The sequence below is a fragment of the Eretmochelys imbricata genome, chromosome 6 (assembly GCF_965152235.1).
Source record: "Eretmochelys imbricata isolate rEreImb1 chromosome 6, rEreImb1.hap1, whole genome shotgun sequence".
Classification (NCBI taxonomy): Eukaryota; Metazoa; Chordata; order Testudines; family Cheloniidae; genus Eretmochelys; species Eretmochelys imbricata.
The window spans coordinates 87,697,845-87,715,597 of record NC_135577.1 but is presented as its reverse complement, the minus strand read 5'-3'; the positions used below and the strand labels follow the sequence as shown (position 1 = coordinate 87,715,597).

General features: G+C 39.5%; 1 protein-coding gene across 15 annotated transcripts in view; it reads left to right on the top strand.

The window, feature by feature from the left end:
* SLC25A21 (solute carrier family 25 member 21) overlaps positions 1 to 13,501 on the top strand; it is a 408,519-nt gene extending 395,018 nt beyond the window's left edge. For 14 of the 15 annotated variants that reach the window (XM_077819078.1, XM_077819077.1, XM_077819083.1 and 11 more), the window contains 3 exons: positions 7,690 to 7,871; positions 8,714 to 8,766; positions 11,850 to 13,501. In XM_077819078.1, coding sequence (XP_077675204.1) covers positions 7,690 to 7,871; positions 8,714 to 8,766; positions 11,850 to 11,911 — 297 coding nt within the window. In that variant the 3' untranslated portion in view covers positions 11,912 to 13,501. The remainder of the gene's footprint in view (positions 1 to 7,689; positions 7,872 to 8,713; positions 8,767 to 11,849) is intronic. The other variant, XM_077819091.1, reaches the window with a different exon arrangement.
* Positions 13,502 to 17,753: the final 4,252 nt, after the last annotated feature.

Below are 17,753 nucleotides of genomic sequence, written 5' to 3'. Positions count from 1 at the left end.
TAAAGCCACCCCCTTTGTTGATTTTAGCTCCCTGAAGCCAACCCTGTAAGCCATGTCGTCAGTCGCCCCTCCCTCCGTCAGAGCAACGGCAGACAATCGTTCCGTGCCTTTTTTCTGTGCGGACGCCATACCAAGGCAAGCATGGAGGCCGCTCAGCTCACTTTGGCAATTAGGAGCACATTAAACACCACACACATTATCCAGCAGTATATGCAGCACCAGAACCTGGCAAAGCGATACCGGGCGAGGAGGCGACGTCAGCGCGGTCACGTGAGTGATCAGGACATGGACACAGATTTCTCTGAAAGCATGGGCCCTGCCAATGCATGCATCATGGTGCTAATGGGGCAGGTTCATGCTGTGGAACGCTGATTCTGGGCTCGGGAAACAAGCACAGACTGGTGGGACCGCATAGTGTTGCAGGTCTGGGACGATTCCCAGTGGCTGCGAAAATTTCACATGCACTTTCATAGAACTTTGTGACTTGCTTTCCCCTGCCCTGAAGCGCATGAATACCAAGATGAGAGCAGCCCTCACAGTTGAGAAGCGAGTGGCGATAGCCCTGTGGAAGCTTGCAACGCCAGACAGCTACCGGTCAGTTGGGAATCAATTTGGAGTGGGCAAGTCTACTGTTGGGGCTGCTGTGATGCAAGTAGCCCACGCAATCAAAGATCTGCTGCTATCAAGGGTAGTGACCCTGGGAAATGTGCAGGTCATAGTGGATGGCTTTGCTGCAATGGGATTCCCTAACTGTGGTGGGACCATAGACAGAACCCATATCCCTATCTTGGCACCGGAGCACCAAGCCGGCGAGTACATAAACAGCAAGGGGTACTTTTCAATAGTGCTGCAAGCTCTGGTGGATCACAAGGGACGTTTCACTAACATCAGTGTGGGATGGCCGGGAAAGGTACATGACGCTCGCATCTTCAGGAATTCTGGTCTCTTTCAAAAGCTGCAGGAAGGGACTTTATTCCCAGACCAGAAAATAACTGTTGGGGACGTTGAAATGCCTATATGTATCCTTGGGGACCCAGCCTACCCCTTAATGCCATGGCTCATGAAGCCGTAGACAGGCAGCCTGGACAGTAGTGCGGAGCTGTTCAACTACAGGCTGAGCAAGTGCAGAATGGTGGTAGAATGTGCATTTGGACGTTTAAAGGCGCACTGGCGCAGTTTACTGACTCGCTTAGCGATCAACGAAACCAATATTCCCACTGTTATTACTGCTTGCTGTGTGCTCCACAATATCTGTGAAAGTAAGGGGGAGACGTTTATGGTGGGGTGGGAGTTTGAGGCAAATCGTCTGGCTGCTGGTTTCGCACAGCCAGACACCAGGGCAGTTAGAAGAGCATAGGAGGGCGCGGTACGCATCAGAGAAGCTTTGAAAACCAGTTTCATGACTGGCCAGGCTACGGTGTGAAAGTTCTGTTTGTTTCTCCTTGATGAAACCCCCCGCCCCTTCGTTCACTCTACTTCCCTGCAAGCTAACCACCCTCCCCTCCTCCCTTTAATCATTGCTTGCAGAGGCAATAGTCATTGTTGCTTCACATTCATGCATTCTTTATTCATTCATCACACAAATAGGGGGATGATTACCAAGGTAGCCCAGGAGGGGTGGTGGAGAAGGGAAGGAAAATGCCACACATCACTTTAAAAGTTTACAACTTTGAAATTTATTGAATGCCAGCCTTCTTTTTTTTGGGCAATCCTCTGTGGTGGAGTGGCTGGTTGGCCGGTGCCCCCCCCCACTTGGGCGTCTGGGTGTGGAGGCTATGGAACTTGGGGAGGAGGGTGGTTGGTTACACAGGGGCTGTAGTGGCAGTCTGTGCTCCAGCTGCCTTTGCTGCAGCTCAACCATAAACTGGAGCATACTGGTTTGGTCCTCCAGCAGCCTCAGCATTGAATCCTGCCTCCTCTTATCACGCTGCCGCCACATTTGAGCTTCAGCCCTGTCTTCAGCCCGCCACTTACTCTCTTCAGCCCGCCACCTCTCCTCCCGGGCATTTTGTGCTTTCCTGCACTCTGACATTGTCTGCCTCCACGCATTTGTCTGTGCTCTGTCAGTGTGGGAGGACAGCATGAGCTCAGAGAACATTTCATCACGAGTGCGTTTTTTTTTTCTTTCTAATCTTCACTAGCCTCTGGGAAGGAGAAGATCCTGTGATCATTGAAACACATGCAGCTGGTGGAGAAAAAAAAAAGGGACAGCGGTATTTAAAAAGACACATTTTATAAAACAGTGGCTACACTCTTTCAGGGTAAACCTTGCTGTTAACATTACATACATAGCACATGTGCTTTCGTTACAAGGTCACATTTTGCCTCCCCCCACTGCGTGGCTACCCCCTCAACTCTCCCCCCTCCCCGTGGCTAACAGCGGGGAACATTTCTGTTCAGCCGCAGGCAAACAGCTCAGCAGAAATGGGCTCCTCTGAATGTCCCCTGAAGAAAAGCACCCTATTTCAACCAGGAGACCATGAATGATATCTCACTCTCCTGAGGATAACACAGAGAGATAAAGAACGGATGTTGTTTGAACACCAGCAAACATACACTGCAATGCTTTGTTGTACAATGATTCCCGAGTACCTGTTACTGGCCTGGAGTGGTAAAGTGTCCTACCATGAAGGACGCAATAAGGCTGCCCTCCCCAGAAACCTTTTGCAAAGGCTTTGGGAGTACATCCAGGAGAGCTGCGAATGCCAGGGCAAATTAATCCTTTCACATGCTTGCTTTTAAACCATGTATAGTATTTTAAAAGGTACACTCACCGGAGGTCCCTTCTCCACCTGCCGGGTCCAGGAGGCAGCCTTGGGTAGGTTCGGAGGGTACTGGCTCCAGGTCCAGGATGAGAAAAAGTTCCTGGCTGTTGGGAAAACTGGTTTCTCCGCTCGCTTGCTGTGAGCTAGCTACAACCTCCTCCTCATCATCATCATCGTCTTTGTCCCCAAAACCTGCTTCCGTGTTGCCTCCATCTCCATTGAAGGAGTCAAACAACACGGCTGGGGTAGTGGTGGCTGAACCCCCTAAAATGGCATGCAGCTCATCATAGAAGCGGCATGTTTGGGGCTCTGACCCGGAGTGGTCGTTTGCCCCTCTGGTTTTCTGGTAGGCTTGCCTCAGCTCCTTAAGTTTCACGCGGCACTGCTTCGGATCCCTGTTATGGCCTCTGTCCTTCATGCCCTGGGAGATTTTGACAAAGGTTTTGGCATTTCAAAAACTGGAACGGAGTTCTGATAGCACGGATTCCTCTCCCCATACAGCGATCAGATCCCGTACCTCCCGTTCAGTCCATGCTGGAGCTCTTTTGCGATTCTGGGACTCCATCCTGGTCACCTGTGCTGATGAGCTCTGCATGGTCACCTGCAGCTTGCCACGCTGGCCAAACAGGAAATGAGATTCAAAAGTTCGCAGTTCTTTTCCTGTCTACCTGGCCAGTGCATCTGAGTTGAGAGTGCTGCCCAGAGCGGTCACAATGGAGCACTCTGGGTTAGCTCCCGGAGGCCAATACCGTCGAATTGTGTCCACAGTACCCCAAATTCGACCCGGCAAGGCCAATTTAAGCGCTAATCCACTTGTCAGGGGTGGAGTACGGAAAGCGATTTTAAGAGCCCTGTAAGTCGAAATAAAGGGCTTCATCGTGTGGACGGGTGCAGGGTTACATCGATTTAACGCTGCTAAATTCGACCTAAACTCCTAGTGTAGACCAGGGCTGAGTGGATTGCCAGCAAGCTGCAGCTGTCCACCACAGGAGCAAGTGGAAATGTTACTCTGAGGATTGTGACAACAGCTTTGTATCTGCAGTACATTCATTCCCCAAGGTTGTTGTGCATCTGTTTACACAGTTAGTTATTTTTACAGTCATTTTAGAGAATTTAAATGAGCAACTTTAGGGCAATGAGACTTTCAAAGAAGGGTTCTGAAGTGGCACAAATGTAGCAAGAGCATTCATTGCAAATAGAAGTGCAATAGTGAGCATTGTAGGAGACCTTGTGTTACCAAGTCTCTTCCATGGTGCTTTCACTTACTATTATTATATTCCACTAGTTCCTAGAGGGTCTGACTAAACACACAGTAGCCTGTACCCCAAAGAGGTTTCAGTGTAAATACACAAGACAGACAAAGGGTGTGAAGGGAACCAAGATTCAGAGACTTGCCCAGGTGCAATGCTCTTTCCACTAGATTACGCTACCTCCCTATTATTTAGGATGTTGTAAGGTGGGCACGGTAGGGATCTGAGAGACTAAAGAAAAACTTTTTTTCAGAGTTGGTCAAAAGTTTCCCAACCTAATTGGTTCATTTCTTGGTTGAATTTTGGAACATATAGTACATGTTTAAAACTTTGAAGAGTTGTTTTAGCAATTCTGCACTGATTTATACCTCTGCAATCCCTCTGAACTCAATAGAAATGTTTGTGTGTACACCAATGCAGAATTTGGTCTCGTCCATTCATATTTTAAAAAATCAGAAAACTTCCTTCTTTTATACCAATAATTCCCTTAAATAGTGGGTTCAATCTGACATGCTGCTACAGCTGTTCCCTTCAAAGTCAGGCAACGGTGATTAGATGGTGCAAGGTCAGTGTACTGATATTGCAGCTCTAGAAACTTTGATTCAAATCCTGATCAGATCATGAGTAAAAATTAATTTGATGGACCTATCCTGATCCCTAGTAGAGTCATAGCACCAAGTCGTAAATATATAGAGAGAGGGAGTGTAGTCCTATGTATAGAGCAGAGAATGAAGGAGTTTGGCCTCTACATTCTATTCCTGGATTCTCCACTGACCCACTCCGTGACCTGGGGCAAATTTATTTAGTTTATGTATTTATTTCTTATGACTTATTTCAAATCACTTAACACTTTTGTGTCTTACTTAACTCTTGAGTATTATGACTAGAATTTTCAAAGAAGTCTAAGAGACTTAGATGCCTGAATCCCATTGAAAATCAGTGGGTTTGGTGTATTATTCCTTTAGGTTCCTTTGAAAAGACCAGGCTGTAATACTAATTTATTCTTACTATTTATTCATCATGTATATTGTCATAATTGTACATAGTTCTTTACAGCAGAAGACCATTCTTTTACAGTTTAATTCAGAGGGGTTAAAAATTATTAATTAAAGCTTGGAAAGCATGTTGACATCCTTGCATATAAGGTACTATGTAAATGCAAAGTATTATTTATTCTAAGCTGTTTATCCTCAGCACTCAGAAAATCAGCAAGGGGTCTCAAGAGGAACACCCTAAAATTGAATCACAAAATCAGTGACAATTTTAAAAATATTGGCTGCAATTAGACAGGTAATAACAAAATAACACTTCCCACAGTTACAGTAAGGTCCATGTCCTTTGCCTAGAAACAGGATTTGATTATAATTAAAGATTCTTTGGCACAGATTCTGTCATCTTTATCCACACTGAGTAGGACCTTTCTCCACAAGTAGTCAGCTTGATGCAGAATCAGAGTCTCTGAATGCAGTACTCCTGAATGCCCATGTTGTTCAGGTTCCCACACTGGTTTCTGAACACCATTATACATGTGACATTTAGTATTCGAGGTAAGACAGGCAAATATAGTCTAATATGGTTTTTCAGTTATTCCATTGGTACATCCAGAAGTGCTGCATTTTGAATTAGATGTCTCCCTCAATAGTTTGGATCATCTCAGTCAAGGAGTTCTCTTATTCTGAAATAAAAGTGTCATATTTTGATTAGATTTGCATTGTTTTTACACTCTGGTGCATCATGGCATCTGTGGTACTATTAATCCCAAAGCATATAACCCTGAAATTCAAAGCACCCCAATACACATGAGAATGCTCAACATTTCAAAAAGAGCTGACCTGCCAGGACACAGCACAAATGCAGTTGGCCCCAGGTTCAACATTTAATATATAATTATTATTGCTTAACATTTGTATTACAGTAGCACCTAGAATAGCAATCCACTGTGCTAGGTGTCATGCAAACATATAGTGAATGACAGTACCTGCCCCAAAGAGCTTACCTCCCCAAAGGGGGTTTCAGACTGTTTTACAGCCCTGAATACAAATGTGCCACTTGTCGCCTCCTGGCTACAGTTGGTTTTAGAAGTTTTGTAAAACCTGAAATGTTGCAGGGTTCCCCCCGCCTTAATTGTAATTGCATGCACACAGCTTGGATTTGTACAGATAGTCTTGACAATAATTTGCTGCTAAGCATTCTGGAGAACTTTGTGTAATGTTTAATTATAACAAAAGCTGTTTTACTTTTAGTTTAAAAGGGATTATCCAAGTAAATGCCCTCTATTGTGAAATTATGGAGTTACTTTTTCTGTAACTAAATATAAGCACCGTGTTGATTTAAAAGCCTCTCTTTAAACTTACAACACGTGGAAGTCCAATTTATATTATGAAGTTTTAACTAATTTTCCTAGCTGCAAATCTGCAAAGGAAAACCTATTGACTGTTCCTATGTTCAGTAACAAATGTAAGGCCACTATGTACCTCCTTTTTAGAATTCTTTTCCTCAGGAATGTGTATGGCTCAAACAACACCTTTAAAAGAAACATTGTTGTTCTTCTTATTATTTTATTATTATTACATTTTTAATATTAAGCTGAATGTATGACATTGCATCATCCTATATTGTTTTACTATTGATTTGCTGTGTGTTGAGTGCCTTCTTGCAAAACATGAATGCAGTGCATGGTATGATATAAAAGGATTTTTGCTCTGCTGGTGTAGAATGGAAGAACAGGGGCATAAAAAGTTATACGGACAGCCTAGGAAATTCATTATGACAGAGTTCACTGTGATGAACACTGTTCACAGAAATGGGATTAGACTTTGTTAAAGAAAATTTGACTCCCAAATAAACTGAGTACTTTGATGTCATAGAGAATGCCAAGGTAGAAAGATTTTCTAAGGGAATCCAGTAAAGCACAATTGGATCATCTAGACTCAAACAGAGAGAGAACAAAATGTTTTAAGGTCTGCTTTATAATCTGTTTCTATCTTTTACCATGAAAGAATAGTAGGGTTTAGAAACAATGAGTTGTAAATTCTTCAGCCAATTAGTTTAGTGAGTTACTACTGTTTATAATGCACAGAATGTTGAAGGCTGTTTTGCTGTTGCACCAAGTTGGATTGTTAATAACAGGAAGCTAGCACTTCTCAGTACAGTGGATCAGCTACACGTGAAAATAAATGTAAAAAACCTGGAGGGGAATGGCAGCAGACTGAGATTAGCCTTTATTTAATTTAACATTTGGGGGTCCAACACACAAATGAGCATTTTAGTAGGCTTCATGGTGGAAGTTGCTGTCATTTGTAAAATATTCTGGCCAATTAGCTAATAGAGTGCTTGGATTTCTCCTGTTTTGATACAGTAATACTAAGTACATTGTGAAGCCCAATTATACAAATCATCCCCATATGCCATACCAGTCTTTCTTTATGAACTGTGTTTATAAATCCTGTGTGAGGAAATGTGTACTTCAGCAATTTAGACCATGTGTAAAAACATAGCCAATAGGATTGTCAAGAAAACAAGTTCCAGCCTAGGAAATCCTAATGTGTTCCGCTAGAATAACATGAGTGTGTCGTGTTGTGCAAGTTTTCTGATTAAATGCATATTACTTTGTAGTGTTTAACCTATTTAGGTGCTTCCGTTTCCTTTTTCATTCATTCATTCTTTCTTTTTAGGAGCCAACTTTGGAGTTCTTGAGAAAATTTGGAATTGGGCTAGTCTCAGGGACAATAGCCTCAATGGTTAATATCCCTTTTGATGTTGCAAAAAGTAGGATTCAAGGGCCACAGCCAGAGCCTGGCGAGATCAAGTATAGAACCTGTTTTAAAACTATGGCAACAGTCTATAAGGAAGAAGGGTAAAACATTCTTATTTTACTAAAATGTCCAGGCCTCTGTTTTAGTTCATATGGGTCCATAAAGCTATGTTGTAATATGTCAGATTTGATGAGGAACATGAAGCTACCTTGCACTTATGTGTTGAGAGAGTGCAATGTAACATTTTAGAGATGTATTTTAAATGTAAGAAGAAACCTCTTCCTATTTCAGCTGTAGGGTTTTTCTTTTTTAATATTTGCAAAACTACTGTTATGTTGTTGAAATTTATGTCCCACAAATACATGCCTACTACATTTCAAGCACAGCATTTTTTGCTTGGTAATGACAAAACTGACTCTTTGCTTTGCAAATGCAAAATATCAGTAGAACAACAGAACATTTCACAGTTAAAATCTCTACTTGCAATTTCTGAATACAGTTATACATTGAGAATGATTGATGAAATGAGTGAATGGAGGACAGAACCTTTTGGCAATAAGTTTCTCCAACTTTTTAAATATTTCTCAAGTGAGCAATGAGTTGTGGCTTTGATATTCAATTATAGCAGTCATTTTATCCATGTAATGCAGCTGTTGTTAACAGACTTGTCTTGAAAGTAAAAAGCATCTCACTGATTAAAGTCATGATTCTGATTGGAGGGATCACAGCATAGCTTTTGTACTGAACATTGATTAACTTTTTCTCTTTGTCTGATCTACCTCTGCAAAATGTTAAAATCCAGATACTGTCTGGTATTGGACATGTGTCATTCCAAATAATTGCATGTAAGTGCTATGCCAGTATCTCAGCAAACATAAGATAAAATTCCATTCTGTTTGTAGAAAAATAATATTGTTTGAAACTTTTGTTCTTTCTGCTACAGGTTCCTGGCTTTGTACAAAGGGTTGGTTCCCAAGATCATGAGGCTTGGCCCAGGTAATTTTGCCTCCATTATTTTTGTCTCTTCTTTATTCTTTGTTTCTGTGTCTTGTTTCCATTTAAATTTAAGACTCAATAAATAACAATAAAACAAATGAAATACTGTACATAAATCTGGCCCTTAATCTTTACATTATTTATTTTTGTTTAAAGAAATTGGATTTGTTGTGCTAAATTTGCCCTCAAAAAAGCATATTTGCATGTCTAAATTGGAATACTGTGTACCCAATGACCTTAGGTGCCTGCAGATGCCTGATCAGTGAACAAATCATGAAGTACAAGGAGGTTCGGTTGTATGTGCGAATGGATGTGTCCACGTATTTTTCAGGCACACTTTTGAAGACCCTTGAAGGATATGCTTATAGAAACAGTTAGTGTCAGTCCCTCACCCCTTGGGCCTGATTCTGTTACATTAAGGCTACTTCATGTTCTTTGATAGTGTAAAGGCGCCATAAAGTTGGCGTAAGTGGCTCCCTGAGAACACCCTTTCTGCAGGGAGCCTCCCTGGCCAGGTCAGTACGGGCATAAGGGCTCTACACCAGCCTAGCATGGGGGTGAATCAGAGACATGTAGAGGCAGAGCCAAAGTGCACTGTACTCTAGTTATTTTCTGCTTCCAGTGCCTGTAAGAGATAATGGGAAACAGAGTGTAAGTTTGAACAGATCTGGGGCCTTTCGAGTTTTGCCATTCCAAGCCGGCACGCCTGGCTGAGAGTGCAGGTACCGCAAATAGACCAGAATCTTATTCCCATGTAAACAAGTGTTTCCAGTTGGAGTAGGTGGTTTAATAGGCAAGGTTACACAGATTTAAAAGCCAATAGGTAACTGTGTCTGTTAACAGTATCTGTTCTGCCTACGTTTCGTGTTTTTCATTATAAAAAATGTATGAGATTTTCCTGTAAATGCTTGCGTGTTCCTGTAAATGATTTTCTCCAGCCAGGAGCTAGACTGTGCCTGGCCTTTGTGCAGTTTCATAGAAAGGTGGGGCACAGGGAATCCAGATACAATCCAGGGAGCACACAGCATTCTCCTGCCTAATGCCCCCACAATGGGCAGGGAGGAGGAAGATCCCCACTTTCCTTGTTCCAGCCAGCGTAGCTAAGTTTATAATGAAGAACTTGATTCCAGAAGGTGCTACCACTCTGCCCCAGATCCAGCAAAGCAATTGAGCATGTGCTTAACTTTAAGCCCATGAATAGTCCCATTGACTAATATATAGGTTTTGCTGTCTGAATGAAATAAGAAAGCAATTTTAATTGTGGCTGAAAAGGTAAGTCCATCTGTCTACAACATAAATAGTTTGTGTAAGAGAGCTGTATGAAAAACTCACACTCTCTAAGTACTTGAAATCAGCCCTGGCATGAGTTCAAACTATGTCTGCACATGACAGGTTTCAGAGTGGCAGCCGTGTTAGTCTGTATCTGCAAAAAGAACAGGAGCACTTGTGGCACCTTAGAGACTAACAAATTTATTAGAGGGCTACAGCCCACTTCATCAGATGCATAGAATGGAACATTTAGTAAGATGATATATATATACACACACACATACAGAGAAGGTGGAAGTTGCCATACAAACTGTGAGAGGCTAATTAATTAAGATGAGCTATTATCACTACAGAAGTTTTTTTCCCCTGCTGATAATAGCTCATCTTAATTAATTAGCCTCTTACAGTTTGTATGGCAACTTCCACCTTCTCTGTATGTGTGTGTATATATATATATATACACATATCTTCTTACTATATGTTCCATTCTATGCATCTGATGAAGTGGGCTGTAGCCCACAAAAGCTTATGCTCTAATAAATTTGTCTCTAAGGTGCCACAAGTACTCCTGTTCTTTTTGTGACTGCAAATTAGTATGGCTTTGCCAAACTGTCTGTGAAAGCCTTTTTGCAATTCTCCTCCTCCTCCTCCCCCCCCTCCCCGGTCTGGCTATCTGTGAACTTTATTAGGCTGCTATTTGTAGTGTATTTCAAGTCTGAGCATGGTTTGCTGGACTAAGTCACATGCGACAAGTCACATGGCATTTCTATGTCTCTGATTGTCTGAGCCTATCCCATGGGAACAGAAAGGTCAACTCAGTTCAGTAGAAGATGTTTTTATTTGGCTTTTCAGAGATGCTGCATTCTAATTAAGCTATCTGATCCAACAGGCAAAATTAGGGAAAAAAGAAAAGTTTTGGGCCCTACTCGGTTATTACAGTCGAGGTTGTGCTACATTTACTTGTATTGGGTAGAATCTTTCAATTATCTTTCATAATTTCCCCAATGTATAGGCCTCTTCAGAGGCTACGCAGAGGCCTTCTGAAAATCCCCCTTGTTAGAAACTGTGTCGGGTCTATTTATTTAACTTGCATAATAATTATAGCCCAGTCTTAGAATGTCATGCTTGTTTCTCTCCGATCAGAGTTCCCTCATTGCATTAGCACTGGGGCTTAGTCACACTTTTGATTCTACCAATATCAATCCATCAACCCCACATTTTGCCTGTGGATTCATGAGATAGAACCATGGGAAGACTAGATTCAATACCAGTACCATGATTTTCAAACAACAGGTCCTGTTAAACCATCCAACCCAAATGTCAAACAAAACATTTGATAAGCCTTTTCAAATCTTACTTGCAAGGATTTTCACAATTCTGGTGAAGAATTTGTGTCTTTTCATTCAATTCTTTTCATGTCCAAATCTTTCTCTCTCTCTCTCTCTATATATATATATATTTTTTTTTTTTGCAGATCAAGAGTTTTGTCTGTACCATAGCTAAAAAAATAAAATAAACATCTGCTGAAAATTTTTAGAACAAAGTATGAAAAATATGTAAGAAAATTGCATTTAAAAGTAAGGGTGCTCTTGATTTAATTTACAAGCTTTTCACATTGACTTTGTGTTCCAGTGTTAGGTAAATTTTGTATAGTTTAAGAACTGGTGATTGGGTAGAATCCAGAGAGTTTTTGCTAGTGCAGTTTCATTATATTTCAATTTATAATTTCAGTTCAGGAGAAATGACACTATATATGTCCTGCAAAATATCGAAGGGATCTAATTTGATACTTAAGATAATGTCCTCTTTTCTAGGTGGTGCAGTGATGCTTCTGGTTTATGAATATGCTTATGCATGGCTTCAGGAGAACTGGTGATCAGAAGTACTGCTTCTAAAACAATGTACTGTTTGAAATTATATACCTGATAAATTTCACGTTATGATATAAAGGACATAGGTAAAGCAAAATATAAGAGGAACTCATGCTACAGTTCTCTTTGATATGAATGAGAGTTGAAGGCACTCATCACTTTGGAAGATTGGGCCCTATGGCCTTGATCCAGCAGAGCACATTGGCACAGGTTTAGCTTTAAGCACTGATGTGCTTATTTGCTTTGCTGAATCAGGGCCCCAGTGATCAAGAAAAAATATAAAGGTAACACAGGAACAAGTTAATTTCTCAAGAACAAACCAAATGTAATGGGCAGTAAATTATGTCATTTAGTAAATGCATCCATTTTTTAACTAGTGATTGTTAAAATGTCAGGTTAAGTTTCTTGATAGGTGAACTCAGCAGGAGAAGTGCATTAATCATGTTGGGCCAAATCCTACACTGGTATAAATTGTCATGGCTCCATTGACTTTAAAGTTGAGGACCTGACCCATACTTTGCAAATCTGAAGTAAATCCTGGGTCCAATCATGCAGTTCTAACACAGTATGGGAGTGATGCTTGGAAAAGGATGGATGGATTGCCCCCATACCTCAAATAATACCTACTGTCAAACATTCTGCATAGTCTCAGTTATACATTGAATATTATCCTTACTTCAAACAGGTCATAGAAAGATGATGAGCATAATTCAATTTACCTAAATTCTGTCCTCACATAAAATTGTACAACAACCAAAGAAGTCAGTGAAGTAGACAATAAACAAACAAACAGGTAATTTAATTCATTTTGGATATATAAGGCCAGATTGTGAACTCACATTGTGAGCAGTTATTCACATGAGTAGTCCCATTGATTCCTGCCCAACAGTAATCATCTGAAAATTTCACAAAAATGTTCAGAGGGGAGATCCTAGCCCCATTGAAGTCAAGACAAAATTCCCATTGATTTCAGTGGGGGCCAACATTTCACCCTAAGTGTTTTTATTTCCAGATTTAAAAAAATCAAATTAAAAGATACAAGAGAAATAATGATCATGAACACCCTTTCATTTGCTGTAAATGTGAGAATAAAAAATATATCAGTAAGCCTATATAATTCATTTCAGTGTATATGTGTGTGTATATGTTTCAAGAAGTTGACAGAGAATACTTGACCTTGAAGGGTAAAGGTGGGTGAGGAGTGGGGATCAAGATTTTCTTTTCTTTAGATTGTAATAAATGTTTCAACACCTCACGACCACCCTGACTGCCTATCGTGACCCCCTTGTGGTTAAGAAACAGTGTCCTATACTGATATCCCATATGCAGTCTTAATTCGATAACCATAAGCCTTTCTGAAAAACAAATACTGAATTTTGTTATGAAATTAAATATGTTTGCTTTCCCAGATATTCAGTATAAATTAGCTCATATTTCAAATATATTTTCCTACTTTTTTCTATTTTCAATTGCTATTTGAAATAGGATATACTACATTTCTGTCATGCTTATTGAAGACAAAGTCTAACTTCACGTAGTGTATCACCTCTCTGTTGATGTTCAAGTGCTGTCTTCTTAAATACTAGAAGGGCTGTATTTCGTTCACAATAAACAATTACCTTTATCTAGTCCTGTTTGCTGACTATTGTCTATATATTTTTAAATGGCTGGAAACATTTATGTTATCACTGTACACATTATTTGTACTGGCTAATATTAGATGTTCTTCCTTCTAGATAATTGCAAAACTTTCTCTTCAGCAATCCTAGAAGAATATCTTTGCAGATTATTTTTTTAAGGACAACTCAGGTGTGAAGTCTGGCATCTGCAATGCTTTTTTTTTTAAATGCATTATAAACGGAAAAAGGTTAGAATAGAAATGCATTCTCAGCATTTTCAAACATTCTTGTACTGACATGCACGCAGAAAATGTCTCTTTTGTCTGGATTTGACCATACTGACATCTCAAAGCTGTGTTACTTCAGTAGCTAAAGCCAACAAAATGAGATATGGTCCTTTTTTAATTTTATTACAATTCCTAGGCAAGTATTCCTCATTTGATCATTGTATTATCAGCCCTTACGCAGTATAAGAGATAGTGCTTGGAACATTTTGAAAAAAGAAAAACCAAATACATTATAATTATTCTTTTATTAATTTAGAGCATTCAAAATATAAAAATAAAAGGCTTTTAACATTCAGTATATACATACACAGCCTTCTGTTGTACATATTTTTCAACATGATCTATTAGTTTTAATTATAGTTCAGCCTGATCATTTGGTAAAACGAGGACCATTAGCAGAAAACGTGGAATCATTTTTTTTTAAATGTGTCTTTTTAACCTCTTCAAGCCCACACTATTCACTATTCCTGGTGCTCCACCAGGCTTCTCTTTTGAAAGATTTGGGTACTCTGAGAATGCAGGATTGGGCCCTTCATGTGCACAGTGTGGGAAATGTTGACTGTTAGAGGACTAAATTCTGCTCTCATTTATGCTGGTGTAAATCCAAATTAACTCCACTTGGATTACTCCAGATTTACATCTGTGCAACTGAGAACAGACTTTGACCCATTTATCATTAAAATAAAAATGGGGATTTAGTCTTTAAAAGTGATTTAAAGGTGTTAGGTCATTAAGCTAATATGTACAGTCTTTCAGTTTAACCAATATGTATATTCTGTACAAAAAGTCCTTGGATAAAGGAAAATTCTGCATGGTAATTTTACATCAAAAAACAATGTTAACCTCCCTACTACCCCAAGAAGCAATTATAAATAGCTCAATAAGGATTAACATCAGATACCTTTACTCACCTTGAGTAGCACCTTACTCCACACATAGTCCTACTGACTTCCCACTCACAGATTAAGGTATTATTCAGAGTGAGTAAATGTACCGAGATCTGGCCCTAAACAAAGGACTGCAGATACAGGAAAAAACTTTGCATTAAAGTTGCATTTCCACACATGGAATAATTACTTTGGGCCATATCCTCCACTGAAGTCAACAGAGCTTAGACCAGCTGAGGATCTGACCCTTTAAGTATCATTTAAAGACACACTCATGCCTCATGAGAGTCACAGGAAAGCAGACTCTTATTTCAACTGGGACACCATCTTGGACTCTATGGATCAGAAAAGAAAGGGAATCAGCCTTTTGAAACAGGGGCATTTTTATCACAGACCTGTTAATGCTTTGGGATGGAAAATCTGTAGTTCAGGAAGGCTTTTCCTCTTTTTGTCTTCATTTCTTGTGCCTTGTTTGTGTTCGTATGTTGCTGATTACAGATGGGCTTCTTAATTCAATGTTTATAGTATCTTGTCTAAGAATTAGTTTAAAAGTTAAAAAACTTGGAAAATATGACATGTTGCCAAGAAAATCTTTTATTAATCATTTTCCCCTATTTTTTTCTTCTCCCTTTTACTTTTTTAATAGGGAATTTGCCTGGAATTAAGACACCATTATCTTTAGCATGGAATTAAGGATCTCTGAGCGAGATTCTGACCTGAGCTACAATGGCATAAATATGGAATAACTCCATTGAAGTCACTAGAGTTTTACCAATGTAAAAATGGTACAAATGAGAGCAGAATCAAGCCCTCCCAATTCAACAAAGCACTTAAGAATATGCTTAAATCCCATTGCCTTTAGTGGGCTTAAGCATGTGCTTAAAATTAAGTGCATGTTCAAATGCTTTTCTGAATAGAGATGGATTTAAGCACATTGTTAAAGTTAAACAACTGCTGAAGTCCTTTGCTGAATTGGGGCCTAAATCAGTGGATGTTTTGCTGAATTCCAGGATCTTTGTTTCTGTAGGGCCAGGTTATATCTGTGTTCTGTGTGTAGAAGTCCTGATGATTCAACTGTCTTTTTATGCAAAGATCAAAGCTAACTACAGCCCTTAGAGTCCATCTGCCATGCTGATTATTCCTAATCTGTAGTCCTCATTCTGTTTATGAAATTACAAATGGTTACTGTGGAAATATGTTTTTCTGAAAGCTTTCCACAAAGTTTCAAGCTGCTTGTTAGTCCCCGATCCTGCAAAGACCTACACACTGTGAACAATCCCATTGACGTTAATGAACTACTCAGAGTATGTACCTCTGTGTAGGATTGCTGATCATATGGCATATGTAGCTATTTACTCATTATTTCCTTTACAGTGCCATGGAAATCTGCCTATGGCCATTTGAGTTATAAATAAAAGCATGAAATTCCCATAGTAGGTACTGGATTTTATCGTGCCATTGAAGCAATGTTTAATATATCTAAGAAGAAATCAAGATGATGTAATTAATGCAGTCTTTTAAAGTCTATATCTAGTGATGTTCTTTTAAGTTATTGCACAAAAGAATTCTAAAAGTACACAATATATTAATATTCTATTAAGGATATGAAATGTCACACCAATTTTCAAATCTTTTTCTTTCATGCATGTGTTCCACACATGTCTGGAAGCATGTGGAAGACTTATTGGAGTAATATTCAGAACTTTATTATTGCCCTTGGAAAACAGGTAAGTTTGAAAAGACCAAAATATTAGCTTTTGGGGGGTTAGTGTCAAGTAGAAAAATTTAAAGCAAAATCATTGGGACAGAATGCTTGCCAGTAGATACAGAAACGCCAAAAGGGAGTTTAACATTAAATAAATTTGTATTTGTCGGACCACCACCAGTATACCTACGAGTGAAACACGTTTATGTACAACAATGTAAACTTTATCGAGAGCCATTTTTACATTCAATAAAGCAGAAAGTTTAAGACAGCTTTTTCTTTTCAAAAAGTTACAACATAATGTTGGGGCTGAAATTGCTGAACACAGGGAAGCCAACAATGACAGTACAGTTTTGTTTCACAGTGGTTTTGTTAACTTAAATTGATTCTTTTAAGTTTCACAAGTTTCACATTAAACTTTTAAATCACTTTCCTCTACAGTTCTTGGTTTTGTTCAGCTATTTTCCACCTGCTTCTGTTTTGTACACTTGGCACATGTGTGGTTGTGTCATGACTCTGGAAGATGGGTATGACCTGGGAGAGTTATTTGGTCGATTGCCTTTGAGTCCTCTGCTGAAGAAACAAAATGTCTTTCTTAAGATGTTGAAGCCTCCATTGTATGCACAAAACATGCCAAAAGAACTGTCTCAACCTCAGTCACCTGAGGTGCTTGCCTACACCAAGCAAGAAACAGAAACAACCTAGAAAGTCACTTTTTAACATAAAAAAAGTAGCAGAAATGTACTGTGGAATGAAAACACAGATGCTGTCCAAAGCTTATATTTACAAATAGATAGAAATGAAAACACCTTACTGTTTTTGTAACAGGATGAAATACAGGAAGAATGTGAGAGCCACATATTGCCTTGGTTCTATATTTGATAAACAAAAAAAACCACAATATCTTAACAATAACAGTGGATCACTTAACTTTGCCGATAAATGATTTGTTCTCTAGAGACAGATCATCAGCAAATAACTTCTGTTTGGCCACTTTTGTTGATTAGAGGCATAGCATATCTTTCCCTATTGATTTTTCTTTATTGATTTGTACACAATCTCAACGACAATTGCACATTTAAAGAGTTCTTGTTGACTTAGAATAAATATGGGTGGTTTTACCAATGAAAGTCCCATGAGCCCTTTGAGGGATGTAAGATCTTCTTTACTTAAAACAGTGCAAGGGCAACAACCCATGGATCCGTTTCTTATGTTGTTTTGGCTAGTTCAATCCAAAGATTTTGTGGGAGAAAAGTCATGGGGAGAAATCTGTAAATGTCACCAACACAAAAGATCAGTCTCTGAGCCAGTGAGGGGAGGGAAAAGGTAGAGTTGTTCTAGAATGAGTT